The sequence below is a fragment of the Cervus canadensis genome, chromosome 18 (assembly GCF_019320065.1).
Source record: "Cervus canadensis isolate Bull #8, Minnesota chromosome 18, ASM1932006v1, whole genome shotgun sequence".
NCBI classification, from domain to species: domain Eukaryota; kingdom Metazoa; phylum Chordata; class Mammalia; order Artiodactyla; family Cervidae; genus Cervus; species Cervus canadensis.
Window position 1 is genome coordinate 41,360,759 of NC_057403.1, and position 18,204 is coordinate 41,378,962.

General features: G+C 52.5%; 1 protein-coding gene and 1 long non-coding RNA gene across 3 annotated transcripts in view; one reads left to right on the forward strand and one right to left on the reverse strand.

The window, feature by feature from the left end:
• Positions 1–18,204, forward strand: part of GNAO1 (G protein subunit alpha o1) — a 176,369-nt gene that overhangs the window by 96,590 nt on the left and 61,575 nt on the right. For both annotated transcript variants that reach the window (XM_043434841.1, XM_043434843.1), the window contains exon 3: positions 96–237. In XM_043434841.1, the coding sequence (XP_043290776.1) occupies positions 96–237 (142 nt within the window). The remainder of the gene's footprint in view (positions 1–95; positions 238–18,204) is intronic.
• Positions 6,896–11,662, reverse strand: LOC122420104. Its single transcript, XR_006263176.1, has 3 exons — positions 11,521–11,662; positions 11,258–11,428; positions 6,896–7,872 (listed from the first exon to the last, which is right to left on the reverse strand). It is a non-coding gene; the product is annotated as an uncharacterized LOC122420104 (long non-coding RNA).

An 18,204-nucleotide genomic window follows, 5' to 3' on the forward strand; every position in this document is an offset into this window, starting at 1 on the left:
AGAAGGGAGAGGGGACGGCTCCACACATCTGACGCGCCCGTTGCCAGGTGAGGCCAGCGCACTCATCAGACATGCTGTGTGTGGTTTCCCTCTAGGATCATCCACGAAGATGGCTTCTCTGGCGAAGACGTGAAACAGTACAAGCCCGTGGTCTACAGCAACACCATCCAGTCGCTGGCGGCCATCGTCCGGGCCATGGACACTCTGGGCATCGAATACGGTGACAAGGAGAGAAAGGTAGGCCGCTGTGCGCCCGTGGGCGCGGGGAGGAGACGGCCTGTCGCCGGTCCCCGCCGTGTCCTCTATAAGGCCAGGCTGCTGCGTGGGGACAGGACGAGACTGTGCTGTGTCACCAGCCAGCACCGTCCACCTGGCCAGGACAGGCCAACAGGGGGCTCCGGCGGCGGGCAGACCGCCACAGCGCGATTGCCGACGGAGGCGACAGATGCAGAATTCCAGGGTTTATTGTGTAGATGACAAAGGGTTGGTGACACTGCCCTCAATCGTGACCCTCACAACATTGGCCAAGTACATACCCTTGGGCAACTCACTTGAACAGAAAAAAATATTTTTTAGGCACTATAAGCCCCACCTGGCCACCGTCTCCTCTCCTTAGGGGAGCTTTCCTTTCCTTGCCGGCGGTGGGGGCAGCCGTTTGAATCCACATTCTTCCTCCTTTGCGCCAGGAGGCTGTTCTTTCTGCCCATCTGAGGTGAGTCTGAGGACCAAGGGCACTCTCCTTCCTGCAGGAGGTTGACATCCTAGAACAGGGACAGTTTTCAGTTGAGTTTCCAGGCTTCTGATAGGTGGTGAATGGAATAAGTCATAAAAACTCTGATTTGCAAATGTCTGCGTTCACTGAACCTTACACAGCTGTACTGGAAAAGCCAAATAAAAGGGGCGAGGGGAAACAGCCTTGGAAAATTCTCTCCAGGAGTGGCTCTTTGTCTCCTGCTGGGACTCTGAATCCCAACCATCCTTTCCCCATGACCTGGAGTGTGAGGTGGGGAGCAGGTGGAGGCCGCCAAGTGCCTAGGCCCCTCGTTGAAGCCTCTGGATAGAGAGCATTAAGCTCCGATTACCGTGTGGTTTGGTTGTGCACTATGTATATATCCTTTCTTTGCCAAAAAATTACCTCCCTCACACAGGAAAACCATCCTCACCTTCACTGTGTGTAATAAATCATCTGTGACAGATAGCTTTAAATGTAAAATTCAGTATTTTATGCACAAAATCCTAATTCTCTGCGACAGTCACCCCAGCTCAGGCATTGCCTCCCCCCGGAGGAGGGGAAATTGAGTGACTGAGAGTGTCCAGGGGAAGCCAGGCGCCGCCCCTCGGCGAGGAAACCCTTCTCCCTGGGGACGGGCTTTGGTTTTGGTCACAAAGCCAGGGCCATGGAACAGGGGACACTGCGAATTCTTCAGTTTTATTTGCACTAAGAATTCACTGAGGGTACAGTGTGCCAGGCCTTGCTGGAGAGGTGTGTGTATGAGCCACTCATTCATGTCCGACTCTTAGGACCTAATGGACTGTAGCCTGCCAGGAGCCTCTGTCCATGGGATTTTCCAGGCGTGAATGCTGGAGTGGGTTGCCATTTCCTTCTCCAGGACAGTAGAGCTAGAGAGACCCGTCAGCAAAGAGCAGCTCAGAACATCAGATGTAGCCAATACAGGTTGCCAGTAGCCAGACAGGTTACAGGGCTTCATTCATTTCCATGATGACGGTCACAACAGTAACACCAGTAGCTCCCTTGTACTGAGCACCTGCTGGTGGCCAGGAACTGTGCCATAAGCACTTTACAAGTATTGACTCACTGTTGTCAGCTCGGGCGGGCGTTAAAGCAGGACATGCCCAGTCCGGTCTTCAGACACGGGACTGGCCTTTGGTCTCTCTCTCTGCCTTTTGGCCGAAGAAAGCTTGGTGCCTGAATCTCAGTTAACCAGACGACGGACACAGTGCAGAAGGCTCATGTGTCCATAGCACACACTTTACACAAACACACACACCCCACAGCCTGCCAGACCTTCCAAAAGTGTGTGTGTTCACTGCCACGCCCACCTCTCAAGCAGCTCTTCCTTCCTCAAAACCTCCTGCCCTGATTATAACCCTAAACAGTCAGCGTGACTTTGAAATGCTTTTCTCCTTCGATTTTGGAAAAACCAGTTTATTATCCTGAGTAGAGAGGTGGTTGCTTGGGTATTGCTAGGAACATGACGTGTTAAGGTCTATACTGCGGGGCCCCTTGGCCTCTGTGGCTGTTTCTTGTGTGGTGGAGACAGCCCTCAAGTAGAGGGTTGGGAAAGGCTCCACTGAGAATGGAGACGGAGAACAGAACGGGTACTTCCTGGAGAGTCCCCTGGACACGGAGGAGCCGGAGCCCGGTCCTCTGCCGGCAGGTGGCACCATGACACTCAGGCTCGCCAGGAAGTCCTCCAGGCCCCGGGGCGGCTCCTCCTGTTTTATTTCACCTTAGGCCACAGTGAGCCAGGCAGCTTCAGAAGGTGTTTCCTGGGAGTGGTCTGGCGTGGATTTGCTGTCTAGGAGCTGAGTGCAGGGACCACCTCCCCCACCCCGCCCCACCTATCAACTGTGGGGGATGTGGGGGGTGAGGTGGAATAGGGCAGCTACTTCGCAGTAGGTGGCCAGGGAAGGTTCCCCTGAACCTGAAAGGGATATTTGTAATTGAGAAGGAGCCGTGGGAGGAAGAGAGACACCACCAAGCAGACACCACCAGGCCCTGAGAGAGAAGTGAGCCTGGTGAGTTGTGAGAAGTGAGTGAAAGTGGAAAAAAAAAAAAGGAGGCACAGAGAGGCAAAGCGATTTATCCAAGGTCATTCAGCACAGAATACATATTTATAGATTTGTAACCCTAAGGAAGCTATGGTCCATGTGGCTCGGGTCCAGGGCAGAGTCCCATTTAAAGAGACACAGTACAGCCAGGCAACACATCTTCAGAACCCAGTTCTTCTGAGTCTCTCCAAAAATACGGAAAGGCACTCAGAGGACAGCTCCCACTGCTCTTCTCGAAGGTCCTTCCCTGTCTTCCTCCTGTCTGTCCCAGTCCTGCTTTCTTGAACTGCTTCCTTCCCAAGTGCCCCAGACACCTTCTCTCTACCCACCCCCACAAGCCTGCCCCTCTTGCTTCTCATTTGTCCTTCTCTGCCTCCTTCCGTCTTCCTCCCTCTCTCCTCCTCTCCCTCTCTCCCGTCTCCAGCGTTCTCTCTCCCCGTGCTCCACCTCCTTCCTCCGCCTCCTCCCCCACCTCTCTCTGCATCTCCAACTCCCTCCTTCCTCCCCTCTCCCTACTCAACACAGCTCATTGTCATGTAAATTGTCCTAAACTTTTGAGAGGATCTTCCCCCTCCCACTTCTCCCTCCATCCTCACGCCCAGGGCCCACATCTGCATCACAAAAGCAGAGAACCTCGCCTGGCAGAACTGGTCTCAACCCTGACACTGAAACAAAGTCTGGGGGAAACTGGACAATTAGAGGATTAGGAGGTTCATTTGGGCAAGCAAAGGATGGGGAAAGTCTATGAACACTCGCTTGTGATAAATTTGGCCACACCCACGTGTATATAGAAATACACACAAAATTTATGTGCATATGCAATGTATACTTGCATATGTAAAGCACATTATAATGGAACAATAGCAAAGAAATAATGGTTTGAACTTGTGTGAGGCTTTATTCAGTTGAAAAACCCTCTCATTTTCATTTTTACATTGTGCACATGCCTATTTCTCCCACTAAATTTTAAACTCCCTCTGCAGAGAATATAGGTCTTATCCATCTAGTACAATGCCTGACACAAGAAGTATTGGGTAAACTGCGTTCCAATCCCAGTTCAACCACCAACTGTATGGTCCTGGGTACACTATTTAGCTTCCTCAGTATTTCTGTCTGTAAGATGGGCATAATTCTAATACCATCCCCATTCATCTGGTGTTAAGGTTAGATGAGGTAATGCACATGGAACGCTGGGACAGTGCCTGACACGTCCAGCAGTCCGGGGTCAGTGCCCGAAGCGGGACTAAAGGTCAGTGCTGGTGCTGGAATTGCTACCCAGCCTCTGACGGTTCACCAAGGGGCTTCATTGGAATGCCCCCTCCCTGCCCTGAGATAATTGTACTCTTTGGGGAGGCAGAATCATATTTCACACTTAGATTCTAGAATGTCATCAGATCTCCTCTAGTAAGAGAAATCTTGCCATTTAAGTCACACAGTGGAGCACTGAACACTGTCTCCTTTTTAATAAGGGAAATGCTGTGATGCAGTCTCCACCGTGCAGTGCTGTTTACCCTGTGGTTTACAAGAATTCTGAAACAGACGAAAACAAGGATGCTCTCTAGTCTGTATCTGCCTGAGTTCCTGGGGTCTGGAGAAACCTCAGCGGTCGTTGTCAGGTCTGATGGGGGGCTGGGGAGGTGACAGATGAAGGCCCAAACCTGAGGCCGGAAAGAGGCTTCCTCCCAGCAGCGGCATGTATACCACCATGCGCTGGACACCGCCACTCTTCATCTGTAGCAGACCAGCCCTGGCCCAGCTCTGACCCTTTGCCCACCCAGGTTACAGAGCTTGAAACTCCTCCTTTTAAGATCATCTAAGTCTGCTGCTCCATTTTGCAGATGAGGGCCCCACCTGGCCCCAACAGGAAAGAGACTTACTCCAGGGATGACGTGGCAGGCCCAGGACTAGAACTTGAGGTTTTCTGAATCTCTGCTCAGTTCTCTTTCCATCTCAGCAGCCTGCCCCAGATCACTCAGCCAACCTGGGGCCTCGTTGTCTTTCATTTGGTGGGTCAGCAAGTCATCCCACAGATATTCAGTGAGCAGTCACAACACCCCTGGCAGACAGTGCACAGGGAGGCAGGGTTAGATGCAAAAATGAAAGAGGGAGCCCACCCTTTGATTTGCAAGGCCTCCCCGGCTCTGCAGGGTTCAGTGCAGCCAGGTCGGCTTGCTTCCTGTCATCTAAGACTGGATCAGGCCCCAGGCCCTGGGTTTGGGGCAGTTGTCTGTTTTTTAAGACCTGCCATAAGGAGTGCCACACCTGGCTGCTAGTACCTTGGCCCAGGTTGGCAGCATAAGTGGCTCTTCCTGGCCCTCCTCCAAAAAGACCAACTCAGAGGAAAGGCAGGTTTTAAGATGGGGAAGGTAGAGGCGGGGGATTAAAACGCCAGGTTTTGAGATGGCCCTCTAATGCCTCTCCTCCTTAGCCTCTTCTTGGGTTTCCACAGCTGAAGATGGTCGCTCCCTCCTCTGAACGCGGTCATTCTGGAGCTCCGGCCCCAGCCATCCCCCGGCATTCTGCAGCCGGACAGGCAAGGAGGGGAGCCTGGAGGGCCAGGACGGTCTTGTCTACCTGCACATTCACCCATTCAGTCATTCACGTAGGTGTTCCTGCAGGGGTGGGCGAGACCCAATCCCTGGCACCAGGGCGTGGGCAAGGAGGACAGATGCTTCAGTAGACAGGGGTGTTTTCTTTTGATTTGTTTTTAATTTTTATCTATGTATTGGCTGTGCTGGGTCTTCATTGCTGTGCACGGGCTTTCGCTAGTTGTAGCAAGCTTGTGGTGTGGGGTCTTCTCATTGCTGTGGCTTCTCCTGTTGCAGAGCACGGGCTCCAGGGCGCTTGGGTTTTAGTAGTTGTGGTGCATGGGCTTAGTTGCTCCACAGCACGTGGAATCTTCCTGGACCAGGGATCGAACCTGCATCCCTTGCATTGGCAGGCGGATTCTCAACCCCTGGACCACCAGGGAAGTCCAGTAGACAGTGTTTTATCTTTTCATCAAAATGTGGTGATAACGATGCTCCTCAGTGGGTTGTCTTGAGGGTTAAATGACTACTAGGTGCAAGATCTTAGAGTCGAGGCCGGCAACCAATAGGTACTCAGGAAAGCTTAGCCGTTATTAGCATCATGTGCCTTGAAGCAGAGTGACAACGACTCTAGTTTTCAGAGGTTGATTAGACATTACAGATGAATGCCAGAAGTGAGGCAGGCCCCCTGGCTGAGGGCAGGGGTCTGAGCACTCATGGGAGGAGACCTGCCTTTGCCTGGGATTTGTCCTACTGTTACCTGCCCATACTCAAGAATCAGGAAAGCCGGATCAGGCTTGGGCTTCTTTGTGTGATTGGCATTTAATGAAGGGGTGCTCATGAGAAGATGGGGGTTCTCCTCCAGGGAGCTTTGAGAGCTAAACAGAAAACCATGTTTCTGAATCTTGATAGAATGCTGAGCCCTTCACTGCCTTCATAAGTCAAGTGTTGAGAGCACACGAGGATATTTCCTTGTCGATGGAGGGTCATAGTGGCCCTCAAGGTTCTCTCGGTGGATGTCAGAGACTGTGGTCCAGGCCCAGAGACAAAGGACATTCCAGCAGAAGGCTGGGCCTAATATGCCACCCCGGGACATTCTGAAGAAGTTGCTTTGGGGACTAAGTTGTTGGAAAAACTGTTCAGCTGGGAGAAAGCCCATGTCCTTCCTGCCTTGAGGCCTTTGATCCGTAGGCACCAGGCCAGGCATGGACACGCTCCCAGCCTTGTTCCTCGGGACGCAGTTACAGTTATGGAAGGATTATGGAGGTGGTCCCCATTTTGGGTATGGCATAGTCACACCCTTAGATATAAATGGTAAACACCTTCTCTTGAGCAAGTCACAGAGCTCCCCTTGAGTTGCATTGTGTAAGTTAGGCTGTATTTGGCTGCTAGTGAAGGCCGCCCAACCATCGGTGTCCTTGACGGTAGCGACACTGTCAATTCCTGGACAGGACTCGTGAGAGATGGCGGCCCCGGGGCTCCTCGCAGCATCAGGCCTGGGTCCACCCCGCAGGGCCCTCTGGATGCTCATGGCTCCAGGTAACACCTCCCACAGGGACTCCAGGGTAGGAGGGGAATGCTGGGTTGCCCAACTTCAAACCGCACATCGGCCTAGCAGGGAGAGAGCTGAGGAAAACAAAAATGTGGCTTTTTTTGGCTCTAGTAGGACACAGAGGCAAGAGAGAAGGCCAAGGGATGGCACTGGTCACCGCTGGCCACTCTGCCTGTGAACTGTCATGGGGATCTGTTAAGAACGTGGAAGCAGATGTGCTGAGTCAGTGGGAAGTCCAGTCTGGAGGCTAGAAATGGGGGTACAGGGGGCGGCTACTGTGGGGAATGTGTGCTCCTCCAAGCTGGGACAGAGGTGGTCTTAGCTTCTTCTCTGGTTTCTGCCTTTGTTTGCCCATTTTTAGTCTTTTCCGGCCAATATAGCAACAATACCATAGATGGGTGGCTTAAATAACAGAAATGTATTTCTCACAGTTCTGGAGGCTGCGAAGTCCAAGGTCAGGGTGGCAGCAGATGAGATGTCTGGGGAGGACCCCTTACTAGTTCACAGACAACTGTCTTCTCACCATGTCTTCTCACCGTGTCCTCTCGAGATGGAAGGACTGGGATTGATCTCTGGAGTCTCTTATAAAGGCACTTGTCCCCTAACCCCCTCCCAGACGCCTCGCCTCCTAATATGAGGACACTGGGGATTAGGTTTCTACATAAGAATTTTGAGAGGACACAGTCGGTCTGTAGCACCCACATCAGAAGCTGGAATGTTGTCCGGAGGGGCACTGGAGACAAGAAGATGGTTGGTGGCAAGTAAATCTGGCAGCGCAAAGCTACGGCAGAGTGTCTGTGCGGAACATCTGTGCAGAGGAGCCTGGGGTGGGGCTCGCCAAAGAGAGCAAGGCAGTCCACCCCAAGACCATCACCCACCCAGCCTGGCGCCCCGGCTTCCCTGGGCAGGCTGGGTGACTGCTGCGCCTGGCCTCCACGGCAGGGCTAGTGGAGTGGGTGTTCAGGCCTGGGCCTCGGCCAGTCTCTGCACGTTCATCATCTGTAAAAAGAGGTGTGGAATTTTAACAAGAAGAAAGGAAACCTAACGACTCCAACTAACAGTAAATGAAAACCGCAGGCAGTAATGTCTTGCGCTTGTGTCTCCTCCCTCCCTTTCTCTTTCTCTCTCTCTCTCTCACAGTACCGTACACTCCCCTCGTCGGTCTCTCCCTGTAAGCCCTGAATTACCCAGTTCTAATGGTGAAAAAAATGTTATGACTGTGCAAGTGAATACTTCCGAGCATCAGGTTAGGGGGTCCCCACTAGTGGCCTTTCCCTTGAGTATATGGGGGCCCCACATGACAGCCCTCAGTCTACCCCCACCCCCTACATTTCTGCTGGTTACCCCATAGGAAAGCCAAGAGCCTTCTCTTTGGAGAGGGAGCATTGTGGGCACATCTTTTGGGCTCAAGGTGGCAAACGAACTGCCAAGGATCTCGCCCAGCCTCAGAAGACATAGAGGACATCTCAGAGAGGCCTGCCTGGCCAGTGCTCATGTGTTGAGGCTCTTGGCATGTTGAAACATGAAGAATTCTTAAAATAAGGTCACCAAATTGTGTATTTCAAATGGGTTTCCCTAGTGACTCAGACGGTAAAGAATTTGTCTGCAGTGCAGGAGACCCGGTTCGATCCTTGGGTCGAGAAGATCCCCTGGAGAAGGAAGTGGCAACCCATTCCAGTATTCTTGCGTGGGGAATTCCACGGACAGAGGAGGCCGGCGGGATCACAAAGAGTCAGACACGACTGAGCTACTAACACTTTTAAATGTATGCTTAACAAATTAATACTTTGGACTCACCTTTATTGCAATGCAGTATAATTTTGCTACCCAGAACATAGTCTATAGGATCTGTAAAAATGTTAGTATGCAGTGCAGGGCCGGCTGTATGGTCCTGTAGGGGACACAGGTTCAAGCCTTGTGGTGAGTGAGCATTGTCACCGTTCACCCCGGAGGTCTCTCCCTGACTGTGTCTATACCTAATTTAGTCCAAACCCCACATTGGAGCCCCTTGTGAATGATGGACCCTTTCTGAGGGACCCAGTGTTTTACAGAGGAGCCAAGGGACCCAGAGATGGACTTTGGCTCATTGTGGGATGTCGGAGTGGGAAAGGGGCTAGGGGCTGTGCCGAGGCAGCCGTGTGGGTGAGACGGAGAGGGTAGCCGTGGAGTGGTGTCTGGGTCCCTCCGTATCTCGGAGGCCCTGTGCTCTGCGTGCCTGGGGCGGAGGGGTGTAGTCCCACACAGGCAGGGTGGCGGTGGCTTCCCCAGGAAAACCAGCGCTGTCTGCCCTTGTCATAACCACACACACCCATCTTCCTCTTTACTCAGCTCCTTCCCCTCTTATTTATTTATGCCTCCACAACCTACTGGGATCTTGCACCACTGCTGAGGACCCCCTCTGGATAAGATAGGACACTCTTGGTCACCAAAGATAAGAAATACAATCAAACTGGCTTGTGAAAGCAAAAAAACACTCCCCTGGTTCAGGAAGGAAGAAGTCCAGAGGGTCTGCTGCAGATGAGGCTCCACCCTGATGAGCTGCCCTGACTCCTCTTCAGTTCCCCACACTCTGTCCCCCACGCGGCCTTCCCATTGGACCCACAAAATCACTTCTCATCTTGCAAGAAAACGGCTGTCACAGTTACATCACCACCTCCTCCCGCTCCCCCCTACCCCAACCTGCAAGCATCCCTGAATGTGCAGAGCAGAGGGTGTGCCCCTGCACACCCTTCCCCATGAAGCCACTTAGATCCTGGGAGTTGCCCTCTCTCCTTGGCCCCACTGAAATCACATGCCCATCCCTGAACATCGCTGAGCCAGTCTGTGACCAAGGGGATGCAGTACTCTGATTGCCTGAAGGGTTCCTGGGACCAGAGTGAATTCCCCAGGAGCTCATGAAACTGGAAATGGAAGCAGAAGAAAGAGATGCTGGGGAGGCCACCGTAGCCATCCTGAATACTCTCCTTGACTTCAGAGCTGCCCACTGTGCCTGATTCATATCGTATTGGTGGATGGCCAGCCACGCTGAAGCTAGTATAGCAGGATTATGACATAGCCCAGTTTGGCTGGAGCCAAAGCTGCTCCTCCCCTGGTGGCCTCTCCTGCAGTGGGCCAGCCAGGATCCCGGGTGCAGCCCCCAGCCCACCACTCACCCTTCCCTTCTCGCCTTTCTGCTGGGGCTGCGGCAGTGGGTGATGGCAGAATGGGTGAAGGCAGGTGGAAGACACAGGCCCATGTGCAGGAATATCTCCTGGGAAGACTCCTGTTTTCCCAGCCCACCTGAGCTAGCAGGGACCTTAGCCATGCGCCAGTCAAGGCTTTATTTAGAGCCAGACCAGTGCAGCTGCAGAGGGCCATGCCCAGCGGGAGGCAGCTCAGCAGGGGTCAGAGCCAGGACTCGGAGTCAGAGATACAACCTTGAGTCTTGGCCTTGCCTGTCATCAGCTTTGGACTTCAGGGTGGTCACTTGGTTTACTCAACCTTAGGTTCCTCATCTGGAAACTGAAGGTAATAATAACAATGACCTGCTCACAGGGCTGTTTTGGTTGAAGAATTCATATATGCTGAGGGCTAAGCATGGGGCTTGGCATGCAGTAAGTGCTCAGTAAACAGCTCTTGTTTTTGTCTTCCTCTCAATAAGGATGTGTCACCAGGCACATCACCCCGTGTCTGATGAAGGGAGAGCCAGGACTAGAAGCCTGGCTGTGACCATTGTTTCAGAACTGGGTGAAGAGCTAGTGCCGAGGCCACTGAACAAGTCAAAGAGGCAGCCTCAGTCCCTTCCCCCGAAAAATTCCCTGTCGGCTCTGGTTCCAGGCTGGGGAGCAAGGTGTGTGCCCCGGCCCCTGTCCCCCTTCCTGGCTTTGCAGGAGTGGAGCTGAGGAAGGCTACTCCTGAACCGGGGTCCTGCGAGGCCCGAGACAGAAGCCAAAAGAGGTAGACCCAGGGAGAGAGGAGGCAGGACCCCAGGGAGGAGAGAGGCAGTCGGCACTGGGTGATAGTCCCCCAGGAACGCTTGAGATGGTTCTTCTTGAGTAGGAAGGTCGACCCCCGTCAGGTGTCCCAGCATCAGTGGAGCGCCTGGCACAGAGCACATGCTCCCTGAATGGTTGCTGCTTTGTTCCTTTGTATTAAGGCTGTCCCTGATCTGAGAACATCATTCCCACCATTAACCCTGCCTAGTCCCCGTGGCTGTAAGTATCTTTTCCATCTCCTGGGCCCCTTCAGCTTCTCTCTCCCTCCCTCTTTCATTGGTTGTCTCACTTGTTCTTTTTTATTTTTTTTAAGTCCTTATTGAATTTATTACAGTACTGCTTCTGTCTTATGTTTTGGTTTTTTGGCCGTGAGGCATGTGGGGTCTTGGCTCCCAAACCAGAGATCGTACCTGCACACCCTGCGTTGGAAGGCGAGGTCTTAGCCACTGGACCGCCAGGGAAGTCCCCTCACTTGTTCATCAGAGACACGTGTGCTGTGGTCTCCTGTGCACGAGCAGTGCGTCAGGCACTGGGTGAACAGGAATGAGCAGAGACGAGCAGCCTGGCCTCAGTTTCCGCATCTGTAAAATAGGGGTGTTTCTGTACTTACCACAACAAGTGCCACAGGCAGGGTGTGCCACATGCTGGTCCAGACACAGCGTGAACATGTTACCAGCTCTGACGGGCTCAGGCAGCGAACGCCCATCACCCAGCACGAGTGCTGGCCGTCGGCCCCTCTACGGACTCACTCCCGAGTGAGCCCGGGAGCAGCTGACAGTCCTAGAGGAGCTGTGGATTAGGAGCGTTTGCACAAGCAGACTCTCCTCCCCCAGTGTCTCCGGTCTGAGGTCCCCAGGGCACAGTCCTGAAATAGCTCACTGCCAAATTAGGTCCCGCTTTTGCAGCTCTGTGGGCACCATCCCCCTTCTTGCCCAGGCCTCTGTCTTCCTTCCCTTCTCCTTCCTGCCGCACTTCCCTGCCGGGTGCCTGGACCAGCTGGTGCCCTTGATGACAACCAGCCGAGGAGAGGAAGGCGGCTCTCTGCGCCCAGCTCTGCAGACCAGGGTGCCTGCTGGGGGCCCAGGTGCCCCCCACCCCAACCCCAGCTGTTCTCAGAGTCCGGGTTGTGCACCTGAGTGAGCAGTACCTTGATTCCCAGATACGGCCCTCCCCAGGGCCACATCCAAGTGTCCCCCTGCAGCAGGGAGCCTCATGATAAGGTCTCGGCCTCTTGTCTTCTGTGGAACCACAGCGTGCATCCTCCGAGGGAGGTTCTGTGTGTCATGGGGCAAAGAGCACACTCTCAGGAGTCAGGCCAGTACAAGGTCAACACTGGATCCTCCTCTTTTAGCTTTGTGGCCTCAGGCAGGTTGCTTAAGTACCCTGAACTTGAACCTCAGTTTCCTTCTCTGTAGAATGGAAATAATACGAGTGTATATCAGCCAGGGTGCAGGTTTCCCTGCTGTTACAAAGACCGCTAAGTAACAGTGGCAGAAAGAAGATGAACACACATTTCTCTCCCGCCTGAGCACCCCGGAGGTGGCACTGGCCAGGCCCTTCTGCCCTGTTGCGCTGGCACACGCAGGGTCTCTGCCTCGTTCCAGGCCTGAGGCGCCGCCCCTGCTAACTAGCCCGTGCTGTGCTGTGCTGTGCTGGGCTTAGTCGCTCAGTCGTGTCTGACTCTTTGCGACCCCACGGACTGCAGCCCACCAGGCTCCTCTGTCCATGGGGATTCTCCAAGCAAGAATACTGGAGTGGGTTGCCATGCCCTCCTCCAGGGGATCTTCCCAACCCAGTGATCGAACCCAGGTCTTCCTCATGGCAGAGCATGGGAAAAAGGGTGGGTTTGACTGAGAGAAGATCCTAAGTGTCAGGGTGAGGAGTATGGATGCTCATGGCCTGGACTGGGGGGTGTTTGCGTTGGGGGAAGAGCCTACGGCCAGCAAAGGCTCCATGGAGACTGACTGGTGGGCAGGAGAGGTGCAGGCCCCTCCCTGGACCTTGTTGCGTCGTGTCAGTATGCTTCCGGTTTATTTCTCCAAGACCCAGTGGTACTGAAGGTCCTGGCCCGGCACATCAGAATCTCAGATCCTCTTCCACCAGCTACTCAGGGGCAAGCCTCTCTGCAGTATGAGAGTCCCATGGTGCCCAGCGCCTCCTGCTGGACCTGCAAAGGGCGTCCAGTCCCCGGAGGCTCCTTCTCTTCCAGCGATGCATCCCTTGTCTGTGTATCCACATCTCTCACTGTCTGCAGCAGCCCTACTGGAGTTTGATCCTAGCTTTCTCAGTGCACACTTTGCTGTGAACATACAGTTCTGTGCTGAAGGAATTGTTGACACTCTTCTGGCTGGGATTCCTCAGACAGTCATCCCTTGATGTGATGGAGCAACAGTCTTTCTCATTGAGTAAGTTTGGGGGCACAGACTGTGTCTTCTCTTGGGGAGCCACGAAGGCACTCAGAGCCCAGCAGAAAAGAGGCTTGTTGACGTGGATCTCATCCAGAGTTTCCCAAACTTTTGGGGTTTTTTTGGAGTAATCCTACGAAGTTTTTGGTCCACATTCTGTTGAAGTCTAGCTTGAAGGATTTTGAGCATTACCTTGCTAGCATGTGAAATGAGCACAGTTGTGCATTAGTTTGGACATTCCTTGGCATTGCCCTTCTTTGGGATTTGAATGAAAACTGACATTTTCCAGTCCTGTGGCCTCTACTGAGTTTTCTAAATTTGCTGGCATATTGAGTGCAGCACTTTCACAGCTTCATCTTTTAGGATTTGAAATAGCTCAGCTGGAATTGAATCACCTCCACTAGCTTTGTTAGTAGTAATGCTTCCTTGGCCAGCTCCTGGGAGCTTGCCAGCCATAGGGGTGAGCAGGTGGAAAGACCACTCCAAGCGTCATCTTCCAGTGTGCCAGGAAGCAAGGCCCAAAGCTCATCCTTGGGCTGTAAGTCCTAGATGTTTTGAAGCTGGATGGGGAGAAGAGAATCAGATCTAGCCTCTGCATGGAGGCTGTTTCTCCTGGAAAAGCTGGGGAGGTGGGAGATCACAGCCTCCCCACTCCATCCCAGCCCTTCTCTTACCCGCCACCCAGCTGGATGGGGAGAACACCCAGCATGGGGACTCATCTTCCCTCGCTGTGACTCTCTGGCATATGGAGGGGCAGGAGCCCAGTCCTGGGACTGAGTTCCACAGGAACTCAGAGAGAGGCCAGGGTCTTTGTCAGATTAGGGTCAGACTTGAGCTGGAGGTGTAGCAGGCCTCAGCTCATGGCAACCCACTCCAGTATTCTTGCCTGGAGAATCCCATGAATAGAGGAGCCTGGCGGGCTCTAGTCCATGGGGTTGCACAGAGTTGGACATGACTGAAGCGACTTAGCATGCACACACGCGGGCCTCAGCTTATGTGGGAAGAACACTGATGCTTCACAGGAAAGCTGGGCTTCGGGTCCTGCCCCCAGCCTGCTCTGTGACCTCAGGTAAGCCCATCATCCTACAGTTCCTACTGAGGAGCCAGAGGGCCTCTAGATCTCCCCTTCACCCAGCCCTCCCATTTCAGTTCTATAACTTCTAGAAAGTTCTGTAAATCCTTCTGGCAAAACTCAAATGCTCAGCTTAGGTGATTGCCAAGTCCCCTCTTCCCTTGTATCCAAAAGAGAAAGAACCCCCAGTGTTGCAAAGGTGGCGCAAATTGAAGACCAACTTGTCTAGGGGAGGGAGTGGTGCTGGACCGCTGGCTGACAGTAGTCAGCGCTGGAGGCGGCCCCACTGTGGGCACCCAGGATGCACAGCTTGGGGCCGGGGCCTGGGGCTGTAGATATGGGTGCTATCCCAGCCTAGGAGGATCCCGGTGTGGGGTGACATGTGGGCCACCGAGCCACAGGCATAAAGCCACTAAATCAAGCAGAAAAACTGTCAGGTATCACTGTCACCGCATCTGTGTCAAGGGTAAACCGTGCTGCAGGGCTGCAGTGGGAGATGAACATGAAAGGCCCCGGGAAGCTGTCAGCTTCCCTCTGATCACTAGGGCAGGCTCCCTCGGGGGCAGGGAGTGGACGGTGGATTTCAGGAGCCATTCACCTGACGAGAATGAGATGGCAGAGCATACAGAGCTGGTTCAGGGTTGGGGCATGAGGCCAGCGATGCTTCTGGGCTTCATCACAAACGTCGTGCACACAATTCATTGACTGACCCACACCCTCAACCCAGACCTCACGGTCTGTGCACACAAGGAGCTCACAAACTTGAATAGCGCTTAGGCTCACGCTCTGTAGCCAGCCTGTCCGCTCGGGAGCCCAGTGCTGCTTTCTGTACCCGATGTGACCTGGGGGGAAGGTACCTGTCAGCTCTGTGGTGCTTCTTTTTAATCTGTAGAATTGGGATAATGCCATTTCTTAACCTCGTGCTTGGGTCAGCAATGTGAAGGGCTTGAATAGTGCCTGAAACACTGGTATGCAAAAGCTCTTTGTGTTAGTTGGCTCAGGCTGCCATAACTAAACATAGACTGGGTAAATTAAGCAACAGAAATGTATTTCTCACAGCTCTGAAGGCCAGAAGCCCAATATTGAGGTTCTGGTCCAAATTGTTTCTGGTGAGAGCTCTCCTTCTGGCTTGCAGACAGTCACTTTCTTACTGTTTCCCCACGTGGCCTTCTCTAGGTAAACACACCTGCAGAGCGTGGGGATTGAGAGCTCTCAATCTCTGCTAAAGGTACTAGTCCTATCAGGTCAGGGCCCCACCCTTATGATCCCATTTAACCTTCATTCCTTACTCAGTAAGTACAGCCACACTGAGGGTTAGGGCTTCAGCACAGGAATTTTTGGAGGACATGTACATTCAGTCTAGAACACTCTTACCTGGAAGATTTAGCCTTTATGATCTTCTACCCTGATTTGGCCCTTGGTAATGAAGTTGCCTGGCATATATGAAGACTTTAGCAATTACACAGCTCTGTGATGAACCCCTTAAGGGGAGGAATCCTTTGTTTCCCCAGCTCCAAGTCCTGTGTTTGGCACAAAGGTAAATGCCCTTTACTACTGCCATCTTTGTGCTCTGGGCCTCCCACCTGTGGGGCAGGCATAACAGGTGTTCACACATGAGGAAACTGAGGCTCAGAGAATTCAGATGACTGGCACAGAGTCAAGCAGCTAGTCAGTGGCAGAGCTGTTCTTGGGCCCAGATATCTCAGAACTTGGCCCACTGCCCTTTCTGCTGTGGGTATGACCCCCGTGAGTTCAGAGGTGAAAATCGGATTGTGGAAGACCAGAATGGATTTGGACCCTGACTTATAGAGCCACCTTACTCATAGACCATCTCTCAGGCCTGACTTTTCTCAGCTACTGAGTGAAAAGCACACATCCCCCACCGGAGTCTGTGCGGCAAAGAGAGCAGGTCACACAGATGACACGTGCGAGAGGTGATTCCTTCTGGAAGCTGGCTCTGTGCATCTTCCCCCGGAACATGGACCCTCTTCAGACAGGACAGAGCACAGGCACCCAAGAAAGAAGCCTCATACCCATGAGCAGTCACTCCCCTTCCCCCCACCCTCAGCCCCTGGCCACCCCAGTCTACTTTCTGTCCCTATGGATTTGCCTGTTCTGGACATTTAATTGCAGTGAAATCATATGGTGTGTCCTCTTTTGTGTCCGACTTCTTTTCATCCAGCATTATGTTTGCAAGGCTCATCCAATATTATATATCGAATAATATTCCATTGTTTTGGAATTTGGATATATCAGACTGTTCATGCACTTATTATGTGATGGACCTTTGGCTTGTTTCCGCTTTTGAGCTATCCTAGTAATAACGCGGCTGTGAACATTCACGCAAAAGTGTCTGTGTGCTCACGCTTTTATTTCTTTTGGGTATGTACTTAGGAATGGAACTCATGGGTCATGTGTGAAGTCTGCTTTTCTGTTTTAACTTTCCAAGGAAGTATACAACTGTTTTCCAAAGTGGCCACACCAGTTTTTTTATCACCATAAGCAATATGTGAGTGTTCCAGTTTCTCCACATTCTCACTTACATTTGTTATTTGTCCATCTTTTGTATTGTAGCCATCCTATTGGGCGTAAAGTGGTGTCACAGAGTGGTTTTAATTTGTGTTTCCCTAATGACTAAGAATATTGAGCATCTTTTCATGTTATTAGCTATCTGTATATCTTCTTTGGAGAAATGTCTATTCAGAACCTTTGCCCACTTTTTAATTGGGCTATTTGTCTTACTGTTGTGTTATAAGAGTTCTTTATACATTCTGGATACCAGTCCTGTATCAGATGATTTTCAAATGTTTTCTCCCCATCTGTGGGTTATCTTTCCCCTTGCTGGATGATGCCCCTTCAAGTCTACCCACTTCTTCCCCTACACCTTACTTGGGCCTCATTCTTTCTTTTTTTTTTCCCCTAACATTTATTTATTTGTTTAGTTGCACCAGGTCTTCACATGGAATCTTCAGTCTTCATTGCAGCATGCGGGCTCTTTGGTTGTGGCATAGGGGATCTAGTTCCCGGGTCCGGACTGAACCCAGGCCACCTAAATTGGGAGTGCGCATTCGTGGCCACTGGACCACCAGGGAAGTCCTGGGCCTCCTCCTTTTCTGGTCTTACTCATCTTTTTCGCCAGCTCACCTGGGGCTACAGGAACTGCCTCTTCCTTGCTTTGTGGACAGTGTCCCGGCAGGTTCTCACCCAGGCAGCAGTCCCAGCTGCACCCAGACTGTGGTTGCCCTGGGTTTGAGGGCTCTGTGTTGGTCAGACGAGTGCTGCCCACAGCCCCGCAGGGTGAGAGTGGCAGAGTAGAGAGACCACCGTACGTTAAGCATCCACTCGGCACTCGATGCTTTGCTCACATCATCCCACCGCATCTGCAGACAATCTCGAAAGATGCTAGTATTTTGTCTTCCCTGCACAAAATGGAGCCAGGATTTGCTCCTTGGGTTGTATGACTGCAGAGCATGTGTATGGCTCACAGGCAACAAGTTTGCCTCTGCTGTCCTATTTGTAAATGTCAACTCCTAGAGGAGGCCAGTGTTGTTCAAAAATCCTAGAGGATGTATTGGTCCCTTCCTAGTACTAAGTCCCAGGATAGAAGCAGCAGAGTTTCCTTGACATTCTGAAAAATGCCTGACTTCACCTGCTGTAACAACCAACCCCTATATCTCAACGGTTCAACGCAGTAAAGGAATGTTTCTTGTTCACATCACTGCCTAATGTGAAAGGTGAGGGGGCTCTGGCTCCCCTCTGCTCTGTGGCTCTGCCAGCCCCCCAACCTTGGGGTCTCCTGATATCAGGCCAAGCAGACAGGGAAAGGAAACACATGGACGGTTGTAAGGAAAGCTGGGGTTGGGGTAGGGACAGATCACAT